Source organism: Pecten maximus, chromosome 10, assembly GCF_902652985.1.
Source record: "Pecten maximus chromosome 10, xPecMax1.1, whole genome shotgun sequence".
Classification (NCBI taxonomy): Eukaryota; Metazoa; Mollusca; class Bivalvia; order Pectinida; family Pectinidae; genus Pecten; species Pecten maximus.
Window position 1 is genome coordinate 27,313,658 of NC_047024.1, and position 22,524 is coordinate 27,336,181.

The 22,524-nt window shown below is 38.7% G+C and overlaps 1 protein-coding gene across 2 annotated transcripts; it reads left to right on the forward strand.

Moving 5' to 3' along the window:
• Positions 1 to 1,437: 1,437 nt before the first annotated feature.
• Positions 1,438 to 22,286, forward strand: LOC117336260 (zinc transporter 1-like). Of its 2 annotated transcripts, none has more exons than XM_033896741.1 (9): positions 1,438 to 1,612; positions 8,541 to 8,720; positions 10,072 to 10,300; positions 12,186 to 12,458; positions 17,488 to 17,635; positions 18,078 to 18,121; positions 18,588 to 18,667; positions 19,055 to 19,243; positions 21,383 to 22,286. In XM_033896741.1, exons 2-9 carry the CDS (start codon positions 8,544 to 8,546, stop codon positions 21,572 to 21,574), a joined length of 1,332 nt encoding a protein of 443 aa, XP_033752632.1. In that variant the 5' UTR covers positions 1,438 to 1,612; positions 8,541 to 8,543; the 3' UTR covers positions 21,575 to 22,286. The 2 variants fall into 2 exon arrangements, with proteins under 2 accessions (XP_033752632.1, XP_033752631.1); XM_033896740.1 differs by having other exon boundaries at positions 1,600 to 1,701.
• The last annotated feature ends 238 nt before the right edge of the window (positions 22,287 to 22,524 follow it).

The following is a 22,524-nucleotide window of genomic DNA, read 5'->3' on the forward strand; positions in this document are numbered from 1 at the left end:
AGGAATACCTGGCACATACACTTAGCACTGGACAATAGATGATAGATTATTTATAAAATTTTAATATGCATACACATCTAGTAATACTTGGCACTGGACGATGGATGATCAATTAATAATAATAAAAAAAATAAATATGCATACACAACTAATGAAATAGCCGTAGTTCTTTTGTCATTTCAAAGAGTGAAATATATATAATATATAAAGTTGTTGTACTATAGCTGTCTTCTGTAAATCAAGTTGATGAAAATGGTATGGTTTGTAAAAATTGATTAAATAGTTCAGATTCAGATTCAGATATGTGTATTAGAGTGTTACGTATTGATACAGAAAATATACATAAAATACAAGCATCATTTCATTAAAAACGTTAAAATGTATCAACACCCAGCCATATTTGGCTTATGAGACACTACTACAGTAAAATCTTGAGAGTCAATTAATATTAAGACTTATTGATAAAAAGTGTTGTCTTCTTTGGTACATATCAACAGAGACATCTGTATATATGTCTCTGATATCAAACAATAACCTGGCGACATCTTTTTGCAAATTATCTTCTTTCATAAGAAATATTAATTTTTCTTTGCTGTTTGAAGCATTAATTAAAATTCTGTAAATTAGCATGCTTTATTAAAAACTAAAAGTCTCAAGTCAGAGTAAAAATCGTAAAAATGGTAAAGAAATGAGATGAATTCGAAGTTTGTGTAAAATGGCGGGAAATGTAATGTCGGAGAATACAGGTAAAATCCAGGTAACGTGGGAGAACACAGGTAAAATCCAGGTGAGGTATATATCAAGCAGACTATAATGACTGTCCCATTATACCTGTCTCCCTATGTTATTTCTAAAAAGTGGGAGAAAGGAGACCCTGTACAGGTAACCTAACTGTTAAAACAACACTTCACCTATATTGTTTACATAAGATTTGGGGACAACCAAGTTCAAGTCCTTTAATACTTTAAGCCTTTCGGCTCATCTGTAGTCTTGACATGTTTAAGTCAATTCAATCAGAGACGCAAATTCATGATATACAAGTCTCTGATTCAATTCAGTTCATTTTTTTCTATTGGCCTCCAGGGGAAGGAGGGGGTGGGGGGGGGGGGGGGGGGAGCTTTTTCGGACGAGGATTTTTTTAACATATTGTGGTAGAAATTTCTATATTTCACTGGCAACACTGAAACAGTTTTCTTTCTTGTCGGTAAAAGTTCGTGTCTGCAACATTATATTACAACCGACCACAAAAAAATAAAAATGCAAGAAATAACAAATAAAACATTGCATTAATAAATAAAAACGATTTTGTAATTCAGTTTCTATCTTGTCGGCTTCTTGTCGGTAATTCTAACTTCTTGTAGGCTCTTGTCGGTAAATCTAGTTCCTGTCGGTTCTTGTCGGTAATTAGTGAGCCCGACTGTCACGGTACATGCAAAGTAGGCCAACATGCTACATCGGCATGGGCACAGTCGGCGTCCTAGTTTATGATCATGAGTTGTTATTAGAATGTAGTTTCTCTTCACCTGCGCACAGCACTTCCTGGACAGTGTCATGCACTATCGACCCGAGTTCAAGGTCCCAAAGCCTTCGTATTTCGTAGGCTAACACACACGTAAGGATGCAGGTCACCGAATGCAGATATTGAGTTCCACAAGTTGTCGCCTCTGATGGATGACTAGATTATCGACGTCATATGTGATAGTAATAACTAACATAATAGGCTATCAATGCATCTCTTATTGCATATTGTTTGAAAGCTGTAGTTCAACCTGAGTTGATATATCTTGATTATGAATTTGAATATTGGAAAATTATTGTGCATTCGTCAATCTATTTTAAATGTTTTTTTTTCAGGCTTGCCCACAGATACTTGGGGTAAGGAATTATATTTGTATATATAAGTCTTATACTATATAGCCTCGTATTACTATATAAAATAGAGATTTTATATATTAATATACGAGGCTATATAGATCTAGTATATATATACAAATATAATTCCTTACAGTACGTACCCCAAGTACCTGTGGGCTTGTCGGGAACACCAGTTCCAAACTTTTTGGCTTCCATATGTGGTACTCAAATTTTGAGTACCACATGCTCAGATAAGCATTAGACTTAAAATATCTGAAGCCTAAAAATTCAGTGAAATTTGGCTGAGACTTTGAAATCAGCTGTTCTGGGGTTGACCTCTAGGACCTAGGCCTATGTATGCGTAGTACACGTATCCACAGGTGCCTGACTCGTTTTATAAAATAATAACATATAGTATATTTATAAAACAAGTCCGGCACCTGTGATGTATCATATCATTGACGTCCACTCTTGAATAACTTACAATGTACGCTTCCGTAACTTGTGTAATATGTAATAACTAATAATTTTTGTATGATAGGCTATATAATTTATGTCAGCGTGTAAAAATATGCGAGCCAATCTGAGATTGTAAATGCATTTATTGCCAATTATTGGTTATGATTTGGTATTTGTAAGAAAATAGAAAACTTTTTTAAACAAGAGAATACTGTGGACAGCTGTACATCTGTCTGACATTTTGACGGAGTCCTAACAGTCGGGTTCTTTGAAGCATATCCTTAAGCTTGCTTAATGCTAGTATAAGCACCACTTAATATTGGAAGTCTGTGGTATTTAAGTCGATAAATATTGAATATAAATTTTTTTTTATTCATCAATATATAAATTACAGTAAAAGTGAGAAAATTAAAAGGCAATTTTAACTCAATTGGAAGAAATGGAAACCTGTCCTAGATTTATAGTCATCTGAAAAAGATAGTTAGTTTCCTCTTTGCATATATAGCTTTAGGTCCCCAAAGACTGACATCGCCTGTTCTAGCTCCTTTCCAATACTTTTTATTTTTACCATTTAAAGAAATTTTCTCCCATGCTTCTGTCGTGTTACAAGTCTGTCTATGTGTGTGCGTTCTCTGTGTGATGGTGTGTCCGAGTATGCGTCTGTCTGTGCATGTGTCTGTTTGTCTTGTGTGATGGTGTGTCTATGTGTGTGTGTGTCTGTGTAATGGTGCGTCTGTCTGTGTCTATGTGTGTGTCTGTCTGTCTTGTCTGTGTGATGGTAAGTCTGTCTGCTTCTTTCTCACTCTGTATAAATTTAGGATAGGTTATGTATGTGTGTTAATATGTAAATGATGTAAGTAGATGTGAGGCTTGCGGTTCAAGCTTAAAATAATCGTGATGAAGATGTTTTTTGTGTGATGATAAGGACAATGATGTTTTATTGTGATGAAAAAAATGATAATAATTTAAGTATGGATGATGATATCATGATAGATGATGATGATGATGATGATGATGATTAAGTGTGATTCTTTTGATGATGATGATGAATGGATGGTGATGAGGGTGATGATGATGATGATGAACCAATGTGGCAATGATGATGAGGAGGAGTAGGATGATGATGATGCTGATATGATGATGATGATGATGATGATGATGATGTTTGATTATATATGATGATGATATGATGATGATGATGTTATTGAATCATGAATAAGGATTATAGTTACTGTGGGTGTAAGTGTGAGAATGTGTGTGCATATATGTGTCTAATGTTTTGTATTTATGAAAAAAATCTTGAAAAATTAAAAAAATTTAAAAAAAAAAAAAAAAAAAAAACTTTTTGGCTTCCATATGTGGTACTCAAATTTTGATTTAGATTAACTAGTACCACATGCTCAGATAAGACACGTGCATTAGACTTAAAATATCTGAAGCCTAAAAATTCAGTGAAATTTGGCTGAGACTTTGAAATCAGCTGTTCTGGGGTTGACCTCTAGGACCTAGGCCTATGTATGCGTAGTACACGTATCCACAGGTGCCTGACTCGTTTTATAAAATAATAACATATAGTATATTTATAAAACAAGTCCGGCACCTGTGATGTATCATATCATTGACGTCCACTCTTGAATAACTTGCAATGTACGCTTCCGTAACTTGTGTAAAATGTAATAACTAATAATTTTTGTATGATAGGCTACATAATTTATGTCAGCGTGTAAAAATATGCGAGCCAATCTGAGATTGTAAATGCATTTATTGCCAATTATTGGTTATGATTTGGTATTTGTAAGAAAATAGAAAACTTTTTTAAACAAGAGAATACTGTGGACAGCTGTACATCTGTCTGACATTTTGACGGAGTCCTAACAGTCGGGTTCTTTGAAGCATATCCTTAAGCTTGCTTAATGCTAGTATAAGCACCGCTTAATATTGGAAGTCTTTGGTATTTAAGTCGATGAATATTGAATATATATTAGTATAATTAAGGTATAAATTGGTTAAAATTGTTTCATTCCAAAATATTTGATAAAATCAAAGGCTTAAAGAGAATTGGGCAACAGGTTATTCCTTTACAAACCCCATGCTTCCCTTGGTTGACACATTTTACTCAATACATCTGTAATAGAATAAGAACTTAATCGTTAACATAATATTTCCTTTGATAGATATTCGAAGTTCAGATACCGGTAGATAGCTACTAAAAATACACACATTTATATTTGTAATAGGACAGTACACACACACACACATAATGATATACAAGAAACTTGCACAACAGCTTAAACTTTAAAATATGATAGTGAAAGGAGTTCAGATTTCAGTTATATAAATGTAACATTTGTTTTTACTTGCATTAAAATTTCATTATTATATTTTTGTTTTACGTTAAATGAAGATCAGCACGCATCACTTTCACATAAACATTATTGTGTAATTGAAATGGAATGTGTATCATCATATTTTTAGCTCACCTGGTCCGAAGGACCAAGGTGAGCTTATGCCATACCGTTGCGTCCGTCGTCCATCGTCTGTCGTCCGTCGTCCGTCCGTCTGTCAACAATTGACTTCTTCTTCATAACCACACATCAGAATTTGACCAAATTTGGTAAAAAGCATCCCTATGGGTAGGGGACTCAGAATTGTACAAATGATTGGGCTGACCCCCTGGGGGCCTCTGGGGCGGGGCCAAAAGGGGTCATTTTTGCGCTATTGATATAAACGACTTCTCTGAAACCAAGCAATGGCTATCACTCATATTTGCCTGGTAGCATCACTATGGGGTGGGGATTCAAAATTGTACAAATGATGGGGCTGACCCCCCAGGGGCCTGAGGGGTGGGGCCAAATGTGGTCAATCTGGCTATATTGATATAAACGACTTCTTCTCTGAAACCAAGCAATGGATATGGCTCATATTTGTCTGGAAGCATCACTATGGGGTGGGGATTCAAAATTGTACAAATGGTGGTGCTGACCCCCTAGGTGCCTGAGGGGCGAGGCAAAAATGGGTCAATATAGCTACCATATTGATATAAACGACTTCTTCTCTGGAACAGAGCAAAGGATATCACTCATATTTGCCTGGTAGCATAACTTTGGGGTGGGGATTCAAAATTGTACAAATGATGGGACTGACCCCCTAGGGGCCTGAGGGGCGAGGCAAAAATGGGTCAATATAGCTATATTGATATAAACTACTTCTCTGGAACCAAGCAAAGGATATCCCTCATATTTGCCTGGTAGCATCACTTTGGGGTGGGGATTCAAAATTGTACAAATGATGGGGCTGAACCCAGGGGCCGGAAGGGCGGGGCCAAATGTGGTCATTTGGGCTATATTGATATAAACAACTTCTTCTCTGAAACCGAACAAACGATATTGCTCATATTTGCCTGGTAGCAACAATATGGGGTGGGGATTCAAAATTGTACAAATGGTGTGGCTGACCCCCGGGGGGCCCGAGGGGCGGGGCCAAGAGGGGTCAATTTTGCTGTATTGATATTAACGACTTCTTCTCTGAAACCGAGCAAAGGATATTGCTCCTATTTGCCTCGAAGCAATCACTATGGGGTGGGGATTCAAAATTGTACAAATGGTGGTGCTGACCCCCTAGGGGCCTGTGAGGCGGGGCAAAAATGGGTCAATATAGCTATATTGATATTAACGACTTCTTCTCTGAAACTAAGCAATGGATATCACTCATATTTGCCTGGTAGCAACACCCTAGGGTAGGGATTCAAAATTGTACAAATGACAGGGCTGACCCCAGGGGACCTAAGAGGTGGGGCCAAAAGGGGTTATTTTGGCAAAATTGATATAAACAACTTTTTCTCTGAAAATAAGCAATGGATATCTTTAATATGTGACTGGTAGCATTCACTTTGGTTAAGGATTCAAAATTGTACAAATGATGGGGCCGACCCCCTGGAGGCTGAGGGGCTGGGCCAAAATGGGTCAATTTGGCTAAATTGATATGAACAACTTCTCTGAAACAGCTCATATTTGACTATTAGCATCCTATTGGGGTAGGGATTCAAAATTGTATAAAGGAAGGAGCTGACCCCAGGGGGCAGAGGGCAGGGTCAAAAGGGGCCAATTGGTCTATACAAGATCTTCTCTGAAACTAAGCTATGGATATCACTCACATTTGTGTGGTAGCATCCCTATGGGGTCGCGCCAAAAGTCAATTTCATTTCATGGATTAATGTACCTTTTGGCATTTTAGTATTAAAATAAAACCAATGTACATGTACCCATATAAAATGCTTATGATATATATTGACATAGCAATACCAGCGACAAATATACTTAAGCATCATTCTTGTTTCATATCTCATGAAACCAGGTGAGCGATACAGGCCCTCTGGGCCTCTTGTATAAATGTAACATTTGTTTTTACTTGCATTAAAATTTCATTAAATTTTTATTATATTTTTGTTTTACGTTAAATGAAGATCAGCACGCATCACTTTCACATAAACATTATTGTGTAATTGAAATGGAATGTGTATCATCATATTTTTAGCTCACCTGGTCCGAAGGACCAAGGTGAGCTTATGCCATACCGTTGCGTCCGTCGTCCGTCGTCTGTCGTCCGTCGTCCGTCGTCCGTCCGTCTGTCAACAATTGACTTCTTCTTCATAACCACACATCAGAATTTGACCAAATTTGGTAAAAAGCATCCCTATGGGTAGGGGACTCAGAATTGTACAAATGATTGGGCTGACCCCCTGGGGGCCTCTGGGGCGGGGCCAAAAGGGGTCATTTTTGCGCTATTGATATAAACGACTTCTCTGAAACCAAGCAATGGCTATCACTCATATTTGCCTGGTAGCATCACTATGGGGTGGGGATTCAAAATTGTACAAATGATGGGGCTGACCCCCCAGGGGCCTGAGGGGTGGGGCCAAATGTGGTCAATCTGGCTATATTGATATAAACGACTTCTTCTCTGAAACCAAGCAATGGCTATCGCTCATATTTGCCTGGTAGCATCATTATGGGGTGGGGATTCAAAATTGTACAAATGATGGGGCTGACCCCCCAGGGGCCTGAGGGGTGGGGCCGAATGTGGTCAATTTGGCTATATTGATATAAACGACTTCTTCTCTGAAACCGAGCAATGCCTGTCACTCATATTTGCCTGGTAGCATCACTATGGGGTTGGGATTTAAAATTGTACAAATGATGGGACTGACCCCCCCAGGGGCCTGAGGGGCGGGGCCAAATATGGTCAATCGGGCTATATTCATATAATTGACTTCTTCTCTGGAACCAAACAATGGATATCTCTCATATTTTACTGGTAGCATCACCTTGGGGTAGGAATTTGAAATTGTACAAATGACGGGGCTGACCCCCTGGGGTCTGAGGGGCGGGGCCAAAAGGGGTCAGTTTTACAGAATTGATATATATAAACGACTTCTGCTCTGAAACTAAGCAATGGATATCACTCATATTTACCTGGTAGCATCCCTATGGAGTGGGGATTCAAAATTGTACAAATGGTGGGGCTGCCCCCCATGGGGTCTGAGGGGCGGGGCCAAAAGGGGTCAATTTGGCTCTCTTTATATAAACAACTTCTTCTCTGAAACCAAGCAATGGATATCGCTCATATTTGCCTGGTAGCATCACTATGAGGTGGGGATTAAAAATTGTACAAATGATGGAGCTGACCCCCCAGGGGCCTGAGGGGCGGGACCAAATGTGGTCAATTGGGCTATATTGATATGAACAACTTCTCTGAAACTAAGCAAGAGATATCGCTCATATTTGCCTGGTAGCATCCTTTTGGGTAGGGATTCAAAATTTTATAAAGGAAGGAACTGACCCCCACTCCCCCCGGGGTGCAGAAGGCGGGGTCAAAAGGGGTCAATTGGTTTAAAAAACTTCTTTTCTGAAACTAAGCAATGGATATCACTCACATTTGTGTGGTAGCATCCCTATGGGGTTGTGCCAAAAGTTAATTTTATTTCATGGATTAATGCATTTTTTTACATCAAATCCTCACGTACCCATATAAAATGCCTATGATATATTGACATAGCAATACCAGTGACAAATATACTTAATCATCATTCTTGTTTCATATCTCATGAAATCCAGGTGAGCGATACAGGCCCTCTGGGCCTCTTGTTTAGATTTAATTAACTTTAAACTAAATCTGCCATCACAATGTTAGTGATTGTCCGTGTGTAGCTGAAACTTTTATTTTTCTAGAGAATGGGTCGATATTCAGGGAAGACGTGTCGACTGTTGACCATGATGTCGATGACGGCCTCCTTCTTCTTGGTTGAGATTATTGTTGGTTACGTGACAAATTCCATCGCTCTTGTCGCCGACTCATTCCACATGTTATCAGATGTTGTTTCACTAATAGTTGGATTCGCAGCAGTTCGGGTATGTATATAGTGTTATATGATTGGCAGATGGCACATTAATGGTCAGCAATGTTCGTATGTGTATCAATCTGATTAAAATCTAGATGATTTTTCTCACTACGTTACATAAACATCTAATCACATAGCATAAGGGGTCATGTCAGGATGGACCTTGGTTACCTCAATAATTCACTTTCGGGTCGAATTGACAATTTTTCCATGTCATCAATCTCACCCATTTGTCACATCATGCATCTGAAGCTAACCATTTCAGTACAGCATACATGTATATAGCATACTCATTGGATGAAATGACTTGGGACAGATTATCCAAGCCATGCACTCTAGTTATGCTATTTCGGCCATAGGGAATTCACTTAATCCAAAAGGTCATCCTGACGTGACCCCTTATGTGATGTAGTTAGATGAATGACCGTCTGGATTTTGATTAGATTGGTATTTGTATAAGATAGTGACTGATGATTGTTTGAAAAAGTTGCTAAAGCCAATATATTTTTGTAAAATCTGAGCTTGTTTCATGAAAACATTCTCATGCTAAACACGAAATCTTTGCTCAACAAAATTTCCTTTAAACTGGTTAAAGTCATGAAATCGCAGTTTAGAAGAACATAAACATCAAACATGATATTCCATCTTAATTTGAAGTATTGCCAAAATTCCTTCAAACCATTGAAGAAACATAAAACTGATATCACCAAAGGTATTTGAGCCTAAGCACAGAATATATACTTGAGCATGAGTGTACTTTCATGAATATGGGCCCTTGTCTTTTGTGTATATCATTATTGAAACATGAGGAAATATGAGATAATCATGTCTGCGGCCCTTTTGATGTACAGAACAAATAAACCAATGAAAAAGTGTGTTACTTACAACATTGAATTATTTAAAGGGGCATTCCTTCTTTCAGACAGCAGAAACATGCACAATTTCTTTTGATGTCCAAACGATGATTATATGAGTCGATGATTATATGAGTCGATGATTATATGAGTCGATGATTATATGAGTGTCTGTGCCTACATGTAATGAAATTAATGTGACATGAACAAGAAAAAGTCATATCATATACAAATACTGGGTAGCATGGGCCTTTAGAGTAAAACTGCTTCATTAATGTTAAGTTCATAATGTTCACTGCTTGGAAAAAATACATTTTCCATAAGTTTAATTTTGATGACATAAGCATTATTCCAACGAAGAAATGCCCCTTTAAGAATAAAGTTCTAATATACATGAGCATAAAAAATATTGAAAATATGGTAAATGTTTTACTGCATCGTATCAATACTATGACTGATATGTTATAGGGGTTTGAAGCGAGTAAATACTCTATTCTTAATTTTTAGATTTCCAAGTGGACAACCGAGAAGAATACATATGGCTGGGTGAGAGCTGAGGTACTGGGTGCTATGATCAACGCAGTGTTTCTAGTCGCTCTCTGTTTCTCCATCCTTGTCGAGGCACTCAAGCGTCTGGTCGATGTAGAGCAGATAGATGATCCGAAATTGATGCTCATTGTTGGAGGACTGGGTCTCCTTGTAAATATAATTGGATTGATACTCTTTCATGAACATGGTAAGGAACTACTCAAGTAGCCAGGCACCAACTTAAAAATTTCATAGGAATTGGATCAGACATAAAGCGCCTTAGGACATTTTAATACATATAATATATATATGCAAGATTATGTCTAGAAATTTGTAAATATTTAAAGGATAAGAAATTTAAATTAATATTTTTATGAATCAGTGTTTAAAATTATGTGCATCTTGAAAGCTAACATCTACTGTAGATGCTGACATGGTTAAATATTGTTTAGCGAACCATTCATCAAATTGTCTTATCTATTTTACAAGTATTACCTAGTAAACATTTTTGGTTTTCTTTACAACTTCACTTCCATTTGGCATATTAGATATGATATGTATGCTTTTTAGGTCACCTGAGACAAAGTCTCAAGTGACCTATTCTAATCCCCTTTTGTCCGTCGTCGTGCGTCCGTAAACAGTTTACATTTTCGACTTCTTCTCCAAAACCTCTAAACCAAATTCAATGAAATTTGGCTGGAAGCTTCTATGGCTAAAGGTCAACCAAAATTGTGAATTATATGGTCCCCACCCCCCAGGGGCCTGAGGGGCGGGGCTAAAATGGGTCAAATTGACTAAAATTTCAAAAATCTTCTTCTCTACTCTCAGATATGGTGGAATCAAACACTCTTCATAAATGGAAGGGTCTTAAGGTGCTTTACCAAAATTGTGAATTTCATGACCCAGGGGTTTCAAGTTTGCCCCTGGGGAGGGGGTAAACTTTATTATAGTTTATATAGTGAAATCACATTTTTGGCTAAAATTTGTTTGATTTCGATTGGAATTCATTCTAACTTGATTAACATTATCAGCATTGGATGACAGTTTGATGGCATGCACATGTTGGCCCTGACTGACCCCCAGGGGCTAATGGGCGGGGCTAAAAATGGTCAAATTGACTGCAATTTCAAAAATCTTCATATCTACTCTCAGATTTGATGGAATCAAATACTCTTCATAAATGGAAGGCTCTTAAGGTACTTTACCAAAATTGTGAATTTCATGACCCTTGGGTCTCATGTTTGCCCCTGGGGAGGGGGTAAAATTTACTATAGTTTATATATGGAAATCACATTTTTGACTCTAATTTGTTTGATTTCAATTGGAATTCTTTCTAACTTGGTTCACATTATCAGCATGGGAAGACAGTTTGATGACATGCACATGTTGGCCCTGACTGACCCCTAGGGGCTGATGGGTGGGGCCAAAAAGGGTCAATTAAATTAACTGAAATATTTCAAATCTAAGGTGACCGTTAAGGCCCTTTGGGCCTCTTGTTCATAAAGGTTTCCTATTGCAGTTTTAAACTCACAAGCTTATTTCATGGTGCGGCGTCTGTGATTCATCAACATTTGCTTTAAATAGCTTCTAGTCATAAAAAACTTTTTATCATTATATTTTGCGCATGAAAAAATTTGACCAAAAAGGATGTCAAGGAGGTTCCAAAATCAATGTATAAAAATGACACTAGCAAAGATTTAATCGCACAAAACTTTGCTTAAAATCATTCTTGTAAATACTTGATGAACATAATTTGATTATTCTGGGTTTGTAATGAGGGAATACCAAATTGCTTCTTATTTTCTTTAAATTGACTGTAAGAGGAAACTCTATGTCATCACACAGCATTATAAACATTTATGAGCTCCAAGCTTACATAAACTTTTTGGGGAGGGGGGGGGGGGGGGGTGAGAGAGAGAAGAGATTTTGCATAAATGGTGACACTGACCCCCAGGCAAGAGTGGTGGTGCCCCTTGAAATAGTTTTGCCATAATTACTGAAATATCAAGGTGAGTGATGCAGGCCCTCTGGGCCTTTGTTATCAAGCCTTCTAATTGCCTAATTGTTCAATATTCATTTGTCTGTTTTCATAGGTCACTCACATGGAGGAGGAGGGCATTCACACGGAGGAGGACATGGTCACTCACACGGAGGAGGACATGGTCACTCACACAAAGAAGGACATGGTCACTCACACAAAGGAGGACATGGTCACTCACACGAAATAAACAAACAAGAGGAGGAATCCCTGATGAAGAAGGACGGGGTCTCGATAGCTAACGGAGACACTATTGGGCCCAAAATGAATCACACATGTCATATATCCAACATGTCTATTTTATCTATAGATATTGACACTGATCATGGTGAGAGCTTATACTTATCATAGTGTTAATACATAGCACAAGTGGTGCCTATTTTAGTGGCCATGGCGCCTTAAATTCACCATTGGCGACCAGTTATTGACCTATAAGGCGTCTGCATGGCCACTTAAAAATTGTGAAAATTTGCAATTTGGTTAATCTTTCAAAGGCTGCAGTAAATGCTAAAATGAGGTTTAGATTTGAAAAAGTTACAGCGAGATGTTATGCCGTATTAAAGAATTAAAAGATTTTTTTTTCTAAAGATAAGACAACTTGGCTGGGTGACTTAATTTTCCAATTAGCGCCTAGATTTTATGACTTGGTATAAAAAAAGGCCACCTGGTAAAAATATCCACTTTGAGCCCTGTAAATGGTCTCTGTACCAGTGTTCGAAAGTAAAGGTGGTCCAATGGCTGGAGGCTATAGATAACCTGGTCTGTCTATGCAAAATTTCTAAGTGTTGGCCCAATTGGCTATGAAAAGTTTGAGTCCTGACATACATGACAAGTCATGTAAACATTTGGTTTGGTTTACTTTGTTTAACGTCCTTTTAACAGCTAAGGTCATTTAAGGACGGCCTCCCGTGCGTGCGATATGTATGCGTGTGATGAGTGCGTATGTGTGTTTTGGGAGGCTGCGGTATGTTTGTGTTAAGTCTCCTTGTGATAGGCCGGATCTTTTGCTGATTTAGAGTGCTACCTCACTGAAGCATACTGCCAAAGACACCCAACAGCACAACCCACCCGGTCACATTATACTGACAACGGGCGAACCAGTCGTCCCACTCCTAATTTGCTGAGCGCTAAGCAGGAGCAGCAACTACCATTTTTAAAGACTCTGGTATGTCTCGGCCAGGGAACAGAACCCAAAGCCTTCCTCACAGGAGCGAACGCTCAACAAAAGGCCAAAAGTGAGGCATTGTCAAGGGAGACATTAGGAAGAAGAAAAGTTGTTAAGAAAGAAGAGAAAAGATAAGATCCCAAGTTTAGTCGCCTCTTACGATCATGCAATGGGGGCAGCAGGTACAATTCTTACGCCCTACCTGCAGGGCAGTCATGTAAACAACATTCCCATATTATATTTTCTGACCAACGATCATATGAAACCAGAGCTTACAATCAAGGTGTTTTGCTGAGTACAGTGCGCTATTGGCTTCAAACATTTGAGTGAGTATGAATTGTATGATGCAAGCATTTGCGTGACACAGTTCTGCTACTTTCAAAAATATGTGTTTACAAAATGGGTCTATGGAAAAATGACTTGGGCCATGCGATTTCAATTTTCTGTTGATCAATTGTGTAAGGAATTTTGAATATAAACTTTAATACACTGCTGTACCAATCCCTCATCCCTCACTTAAATCAGGGCCATGACACATCCCTCAGTTAAATCAGGGCCATGATACATCCCTCACTTAACTCAGGGCCATGACACATCCCTCACTTAAATCAGGGCCATGACACATCCCTCAGTTAAATCAGGGCCATGATACATCCCTCAGTTAAATCAGGGCCATGATACATCCTCACTTAAATCAGGGCCGCGATACATCCCTCAGTTAAATCAGGGCCGCGATACATCCCTCAGTTAAATCAGGGCCATGACACATCCCTCAGTTAAATCAGGGCCGCGATACATCCCTCACTTAAATCAGGGCCATGACACATCCCTCAGTTAAATCAGGGCCATGATACATCCCTCACTTAAATCAGGGCCATGATACATCCCTCACTCAAATCAGGGCCATGATACATCCCTCACTTAAATCAGGGCCATGATACATCCCTCAGTTAAATCAGGGCCAGATACATCCTAGTTAAATCAGGGCCGCGATACATCCCTCATTAAATCAGGGCCATGATACATCCCTCAGTTAAATCAGGGCGCGATAACATCCCTCAGTTAAATCAGGGCCATGATACATTTCCCTCAGTTAAATCAGGGCCATGATAGCATTCCTCAGTTAAATCAGGCCATGATACATCCTTCACTTAAATCAGGGCCATTCCCCGCGATACATCCCTCACTTCAAATCAGGGTCATGATACATCCCTCAGTTAAATTCAGGGCCATGGACCCATCCCTCAGTTAAATCAGGGCCGCGATACATCTCTCAGTTAAATCAGGGCCGCGATACATCCGTCAGTTAAATCAGGGCTATGACACATCCCTCACTTAAATCAGGGCCGCGATACATCCCTCACTTAAATCAGGGCCATGATACATCCCTCAGTTAAATCAGGGCCATAATACATCCCTCACTTAAATCAGGGCCGTGATACGTCTCTCAGTTAAATCAGGGCCGCGATACATCCGTCAGTTAAATCAGGGCTATGACACATCCCTCACTTAAATCAGGGCCATGATACATCCCACAGTTAAATCAGGGCCATGACACATCCCTCAGTTAAATCAGGGCCGCGATACATCTCTCAGTTAAATCAGGGCCGCGATACATCCGTCAGTTAAATCAGGGCTATGACACATCCCTCACTTAAATCAGGGCCATGATACAACCCTCAGTTAAATCAGGGCCATGACACATCCCTCACTTAAATCAGGGCCATGATACATCCCTCAGTTAAATCAGGGCCATGATACATCTCTCACTTAAATCAGGGCCATGATACATCCCTCACTTAAATCAGGGCCATGATACATCCCTCACTTAAATCAGGGCCGTGATACGTCTCTCAGTTAAATCAGGGCCGCGATACATCCGTCAGTTAAATCAGGGCTATGACACATCCCTCACTTAAATCAGGGCGATGATACATCCCACAGTTAAATCAGGGCCATGATACATCCCTCACTTAAATCAGGGCCATGATACATCCCTCAGTTAAATCAGGGCCGCGATACATCCCTCAGTTAAATCAGGGCCCGATACCATCCGTCAGTTAAATCAGGCGCTATGACAATCCCTCAGCTTAAATCAGGGCCATGAACACCTCACTTAAATCAGGCATGACACATCCTAGTTAAATCAGGGCCATGACACATCCCTCACTTAAATCAGGGCCATGATACATCCCTCAGTTAAATCAGGGCCATGATACATCTCTCACTTAAATCAGGGCCATGATACATCCCTCACTTAAATCAGGGCCATGATACATCCCTCAGTTAAATCAGGGTTGCGATACATCCCTCACTTAAATCAGGGCCATGATACATCTCTCAGTTAAATCAGGGCCATGATACATCCCTCAGTTAAATCAGGGCCATGATACATCCCTCACTTAAATCAGGGCCATGATACATCCCTCACTTAAATCAGGGCCATGATACATCCCTCAGTTAAATCAGGGCCATGATACATCCCTCACTTAAATCAGGGCCATGATACATCCCTCAGTTAAATCAGGGCCATGACACATCCCTCACTTAAATCAGGGCCATGATACATCCCTCAGTTAAATCAGGGCCGCGATACATCCCTTACTTAACTCAGGGCCATGACACATCCCTCACTTAAATCAGGGCCATGATACATCCCTCACTTAAATCAGGGCCATGATACATCCCTCACTTAAATCAGGGCCATGATACATCCCTCAGTTAAATCAGGGCCGCGATACATCCCTCACTTAAATCAGGGCCATGATACATCCCTCAGTTAAATCAGGGCCATGATACATCCCTCACTTAAATCAGGGCCATGATACATCCCTCACTTAAATCAGGGCCATGATACATCCCTCACTTAAATCAGGGCCGCGATACATCCCTCACTTAAATCAGGGCCATGACACATCCCTCACTTAAATCAGGGCCATGATACATCCCTCACTTAAATCAGGGCCATGATACATCCCTCACTTAAATCAGGGCCATGATACATCCCTCAGTTAAATCAGGGCCATGATACATCCCTCACTTAAATCAGGGCCATGACACATCCCTCAGTTAAATCAGAGCCGCGATACATCCCTCACTTAAATCAGGGCCATGATACATCCCTCACTTAAATCAGGGCCATGATACATCCCTCACTTAAATCAGGGCCGCGATACATCCCTCACTTAAATCAGTGTCAGTCTTTATTATAGCCTCCAGTGAAGATCCCTGATGACTAGTCTCTCCGGGGAAGATTGAGAAACAGGTCGGTCTGTGCTGTCATGGTGGTATTCTTAGGGCAGGAAACTTTACCTCCATTGCTCTGGTTGGCATGTGACAGGCCTCCTATATGTTGTTCAGTATGGTAGCCACCAGCTGCTACTTGGAGACTCCATCTCAGAATTACCTGTCCATCCATGGGGTAGTAAATCTAACAAACAAAGCCATCTTATAACAAAGCTAAACATAAAAAGAATTTCAAATGTGTCTTATATAATATACAGTATTATTAGCTCACCTGGTCCAAAGGACCAAGGTGAGCTTATGCCATACCATGGTGTCCGTCGTCCGTCCATTGTCCGTCCGTCAACAATTGACTTATTTGACTTCTTCTTCATAACCGCTGATCGGCATTGAAACTAATTTAGTCAGAAGCATCCCTATGGGTAGGGGACTCAAAATTGTACAAATGATGGGTCTGACCCCCTGGGGGCCTCTGGGGTGGGGCCAAAAGGAGTCGATTTGGCTATACTGATATAAACCACTTCTTGTCTGAAACTGAGCAATGGATATCACTCATATTTGCCTGGTAGCATACCTATGGGGTGGGGATTTAAAATTGTACAAATGATGGGGCTGACCCTCCGGGGGTCTGAGGGGCGGGGCCAAAAGGGGTCAATTTGGCTAAATTGATATGAACAACTTCTCTAAAGCTTAGCAATGGATATAGCTCATATTTGCCTGGTAGCATGCTTTTGGGTCACGTACCCATATAAAATGCCTATGATATATTGACATAGCATTATCAGCGACACAAATATACTTAAGCATCATTCTTGTTTCATATCTCATGAAAACCAGGTGAGCGATACAGGCCCTCTGGGCCTCTTGTATTAGTAGTGCCCACAGGAAATCCTGATATTAAAAAGGATGCTCTTTCATCACCGCTTTTTATAATTTATTTTTTATATAGCTGGTCCATCCAGTGCTCAGCTGAACATGAGGGGAGTATTTCTACATGTACTGGGAGATGCTCTGGGGTCAGTGGTGGTTGTGGTGTCCGGATTGGTCATCTGGTTTGTAGAAGATGACTGGAAGTATTATGTGGATCCCGCTATGAGGTAAATCTAGTTTGAATGATATCTAAAAATATATCTATGTATTATGTAAATTTGTACATAAAGTGGACACTTGTGTATAGTGAGCAGGTATGTATTTGAGGTTCATTTTAGAAAAAAGAGGTAGAAGAATATTCAGCATACGACAATAGAAATCTTAACTTATCAAAGCTTCATAACAACTTTTAATCGAAATCACTGGTCTTATTTGTCACGTTAGATTAAACCGCCATAAGCCTACTCATATCAGCTTACAAATTGGAATAGTCTGTTCTATGATGTTTGTACAAACAAAATAATTAATTCCACCTTCTTTAATCAATTTGTAATGAAAAACAGTTCTTGGAGGAAGTTTTAGAAAAAGGAGGCAGACTACCAATACAAAATTTGCGCTTTATTTGAATTATTTATTTTCTGTTTGTAATATTTTTGTTAATTTTTTCAGCATTGCCATGGTTATAATCATCCTTGTTACAACAATACCATTATGTAAGTAGTCTGCTAATTTTCACAAAGTATGAGAAGTTCAGACTACCTGACTGTCTGTCATGTTTTATGGCATTCAGTTGAAGTTTTACATAACTAAAATAAGTGCAATAAATAATTATGAATTTGAAATTTTAAGCAAGAAACATAATGTGCCACTAAAGTTTCTTATGTATAAATATCACTAATTTCAAAGATCATTAAGTTGATATGTCAGCCCATTTTCTCTCACAATTGCATGTTATTTTCAAGTACAATTTTGACTTTTGTCCATGCAATAGACCATTTCATTTGGGCATCTTGTATTATTACAGAGAAATCCATTTTATTGCTCACAGCTCATTTTAGTCAGTGAATAAATAATAAATAAAAAAAATTACAAATTTGTCATATTTTCAAGCAAATTATGAATTCAGAAATATGCGAGACCTGATGTGCATATATTGATTTGTTTTTATTTTTGTTTCAGTGAAAGAATCTGGTTATATACTTCTACAAGCTGTGCCAGATCACATACAAATGAAGGAAATAGAAAAGAAAATCAAAAAGGTAGTCTGGGCAAGGTTCCACAATATCATCTTTAACAGCTAACCACCAGTGTCTATTACTGTAGGAAATATGTATATATGAACATTCTTTCTAGATTCTGATTTACCAGAGTAAAACTGAGTTACTGCCCTTGGTTTCACTCAGTATTGTATGGCAATATACAGCTTGACAGCGGATGGGGGTCCAAAATGTTCTTCTCATAATGCTTTTAACTTTTGACAACATCTGGATAGAATGAAAATTCTATTTCACCATCTCTAGCTGCCTAAATTTTTTTTTGTCTTCTCTATTCTGTTTTTCGACCATTAATTGGTCCAAGAGATATTTCCATGTATATTTTACTCTTTTAAAGTTGATTAAAACTAAAGTTGATTAAAACTTTTGTAGATTGAGGGTGTAACAGAAATACACGAATTCCATGTATGGCAGCTAAGTGGTAACAAACTGATTGCATCTATACACATACCAATGCAAACCGAGGATGTTGAGGAATGTGATGCCATAGCCATGAAAGTCAAAAATGTGTTCCACAGAGTCGGGATCCACTCCTGCACAATACAGCCTGAGTTTGGGGAGGTAAGATTTCTTCACTGATAATCTGTGTACTGTGAACTGTTATGTGCATGGGGTTGCTTGTTGTAGCCGATACTTAGACCATATTACTGTTGTAAGGAAGGTAACTGCTAGATTAAGGAAATCAAAAGTTTTACAAATTTGATTGGCTGATTCTTCCATGACTTTGGCATGGGGTTTACAATCGAAGTGACAGATAACTACGGCTATATTCCGATGATATCAACATTTATGGATTCCTGTGGTTGGCAGTTGTTATGTTAAAAATGCTTGTTTTTATTTCGGCTAAGACGAGAATATACGAACAGAAAAGCGATTAGAGTATTTACTGAAACAGACTTGGAAATACAGAAATGAAGAAAAATGGGGCTTAAATTGACATTATTTTCAGAGAATTGGACCAAATATGTGCTCTTCTATGCCCAACTGTATCATATGTAAAATATAAGGGGATTATTTGACCGAAAAGTACACTGTATTTTAAATTAAATTTATTAATCATTCGCGATTCGTGGCCCGATTGTCGTCAGGGTTGAATTACCGAAATGGCCAATAGTGGACCAGAAATTGATGTTTTTACGAGAGAGTGAACCCAATATAGTAATCTTTGGTGTGTATAGAGGTCATATGAAAAATATTTTTCATTCATTTTCCTGGAAGTATTTTGAAATAATTAGCAAAATACCGAATTCATGACCAAATTTTCAATTCAATTGTCTGTTTTTGAAGAGAATGGACCCTGAATATTATTCTGTGATATACATTTTAGAAATTTCTAATAGGTGAGACTAGGGTTTTAAATGATCTTGGAAGTGTTTGAATTAATTTTTAGCTCACCTGGTCCGAAGGAATATCGCTCATATTTGCCCTGTAGCATCACTATAGGATGAGGATTCAAAATTGTACAAATGATGGGGCTGGCCCCCCAGGGGCCTGAGGGGCGGGGCCAAAAGGGGTCAATTGGGCTATATTGATATAAATGATTTCTTCTCTGAAACCGAGCAATGGATGTCGCTCATATTTGCCTGGTAGCATCACCAAGGGATGAGGATTCAAAATTGTACAAATGATGGGGCTGGCCCGCCAGGGGCCTGTGGGGCGGGGCCAAAAGGGGTCAATTGGGCTATATTGATATAAACGACTTCTTCTCTGAAACCGAGCAATGGATATCGCTCATATTTGCCTGGTAGCATCACTATGGGATGAGGATTCAAAATTGTACAAATGATGGGGCTGGCCCCCCTGGGGCCTGAGGGGCGGGGCCAAAAGGGGTCAATTGGTCTATATTGATACAAACGACTTCTATTCTGAAACCGAGCAATTGAGTCCTAGTTATGTAAATTGCATTTTGGGACAGATGTGTTAATAATATGGCCGACAGGCAGCCATCTTGGATTTTGATAGTTGTAGTTTGTTATTACTAGAAAATTTATGAAAATTCCAACATTTAAAGTATTTTATTTGTATTTTTCAAATTTTTTAATGAAATACTGCAGTTAACATTTTTCTCATGTTCACTAATACAGTGTAATAATATTACAAAGGCCAATAACTCTGTAAGTCATTGCCGAAATAATTCCCATTGTCGAACTTTGTCCTACATCTTACTGATAATGAGGCTGCATACAAAAATTTATCAAACTCAGACACATTGGTTCTCCATATATATATGGGACCCGGTTGTGCTGTAAGAATTTTGAGCCGCATCTGAAATCCAATATGGCCGACAGGCCGTCATCTTTAATTTGACATACATTCAAGTTCCTTATGAGTGTTTAGTAAGTAAATAATGTTAAAAGCAAAGTTTAAAGTGAAAAGGAGAGAAAAGAAGAGAAAAGAACCATCTTTCAAAGAACAAACTTAGATCAATTGATGGTGGGAACCAAGACCCCTCTGGGATCTCTTGTATTTGTATCCATCCAATATATATCAGCTTACTTCAATTTCATTAGGGACCTTACAGAATCCTATCAAAACAGCGCTGAACTTTTTGTATTATTTGCAATGAATTCCTAAATCTTTATCAGTCAATTTATGAACTTTAAACTAAAAAAGTTACTGTTTTTGCATAAAACAATGATGTTCCTTTACAGTACTTACAGTACTTTGCTTAAGATGTTTTTATTGTATTATATATTAAAGGCTGAAGAGGGTAGCAACTGTCCCTGTCGATTACAGTGCGGACCTGACAAGGCCTGTCATCCGGATACCTGCTGCCCCCAGGAGAAAACCAACATAAAACAAGATAGAAATCCTAAGTCTACCACAGTTGTACAGATGTCCTCTCTTACAGAAAAGGCAGAGACAGAAAAAACGTCGCGTGGAGAAGTATGAAGCAATATATTACTATGCTTCGTTCAATAATGTACCAAAGATATGAGAGAAAAAACTTGTTTTGTTATATTGTCTCTACAATATCAGCCATTTGAACGGATCTCTTCTCAAACTGTTTGAAATCTACAGAGTTTGTAAAAGTTAATGTTTTTAACATGAATGTGAAAAGTTATTAAGTATTATTAAGTACAGCATGAGTTATATATAAACTAATTGGAGAAATTATCAAAATGATTATTACAGTATCAACTTAGCCCAAAACACCACTTTGTTTGGGGCATAGTCTGCTATTTAGTGTAAGGTATAAAATATATATAGTGTATTAATATTCACAGTTTACCGGTTATTATGGAACCTAAATAATATGGTCAAAGTAATTATCATCTGTTTTTAGCTAACCTGGACCGAAGGTCTGGTGAGCTTATGCCATGGCGTGGCATCCGTCATCCGTCGTCCACCAACATTTGCTTTAAATCACTACTAGTCATAAAATACTGAGTGGATTTTAACCAAATTTGTTCAGAAACATCGTTGGGGAATAGGTTACAGGTTTTGTATTAATGACGTTCTGACCCCAAAGAGGCCAAAGTTGCAGGTTCAAATAGGAGAAATACAGGTAATTTCTTTAAATCGCTACTTGTCATAAAGTTATTGATGGATTTCAACCTAATTTAGTCAGAAACATCCCTGGGGAAAGGGAGCTGATTTTACATAAATGGTGACTGACCTCCAAGGGGCCAAAGGGGTTGGGGCCGAATAGAGGAAATAGAGGTAACTTCTTTAAATCGCTACTAGTCATAAAGTTATGAATGGATTTGAACCCAATTTAGTCTGGAATGTCCTTGGGAGAAGGGGAACAGATATTGCATAAATGGTGACTCTGACCCCAGAGGAGCCAAAGGGGCGGGGCCCCAATAGGGGAAATAGAGGTAATTCCTTTAAATTGCTAC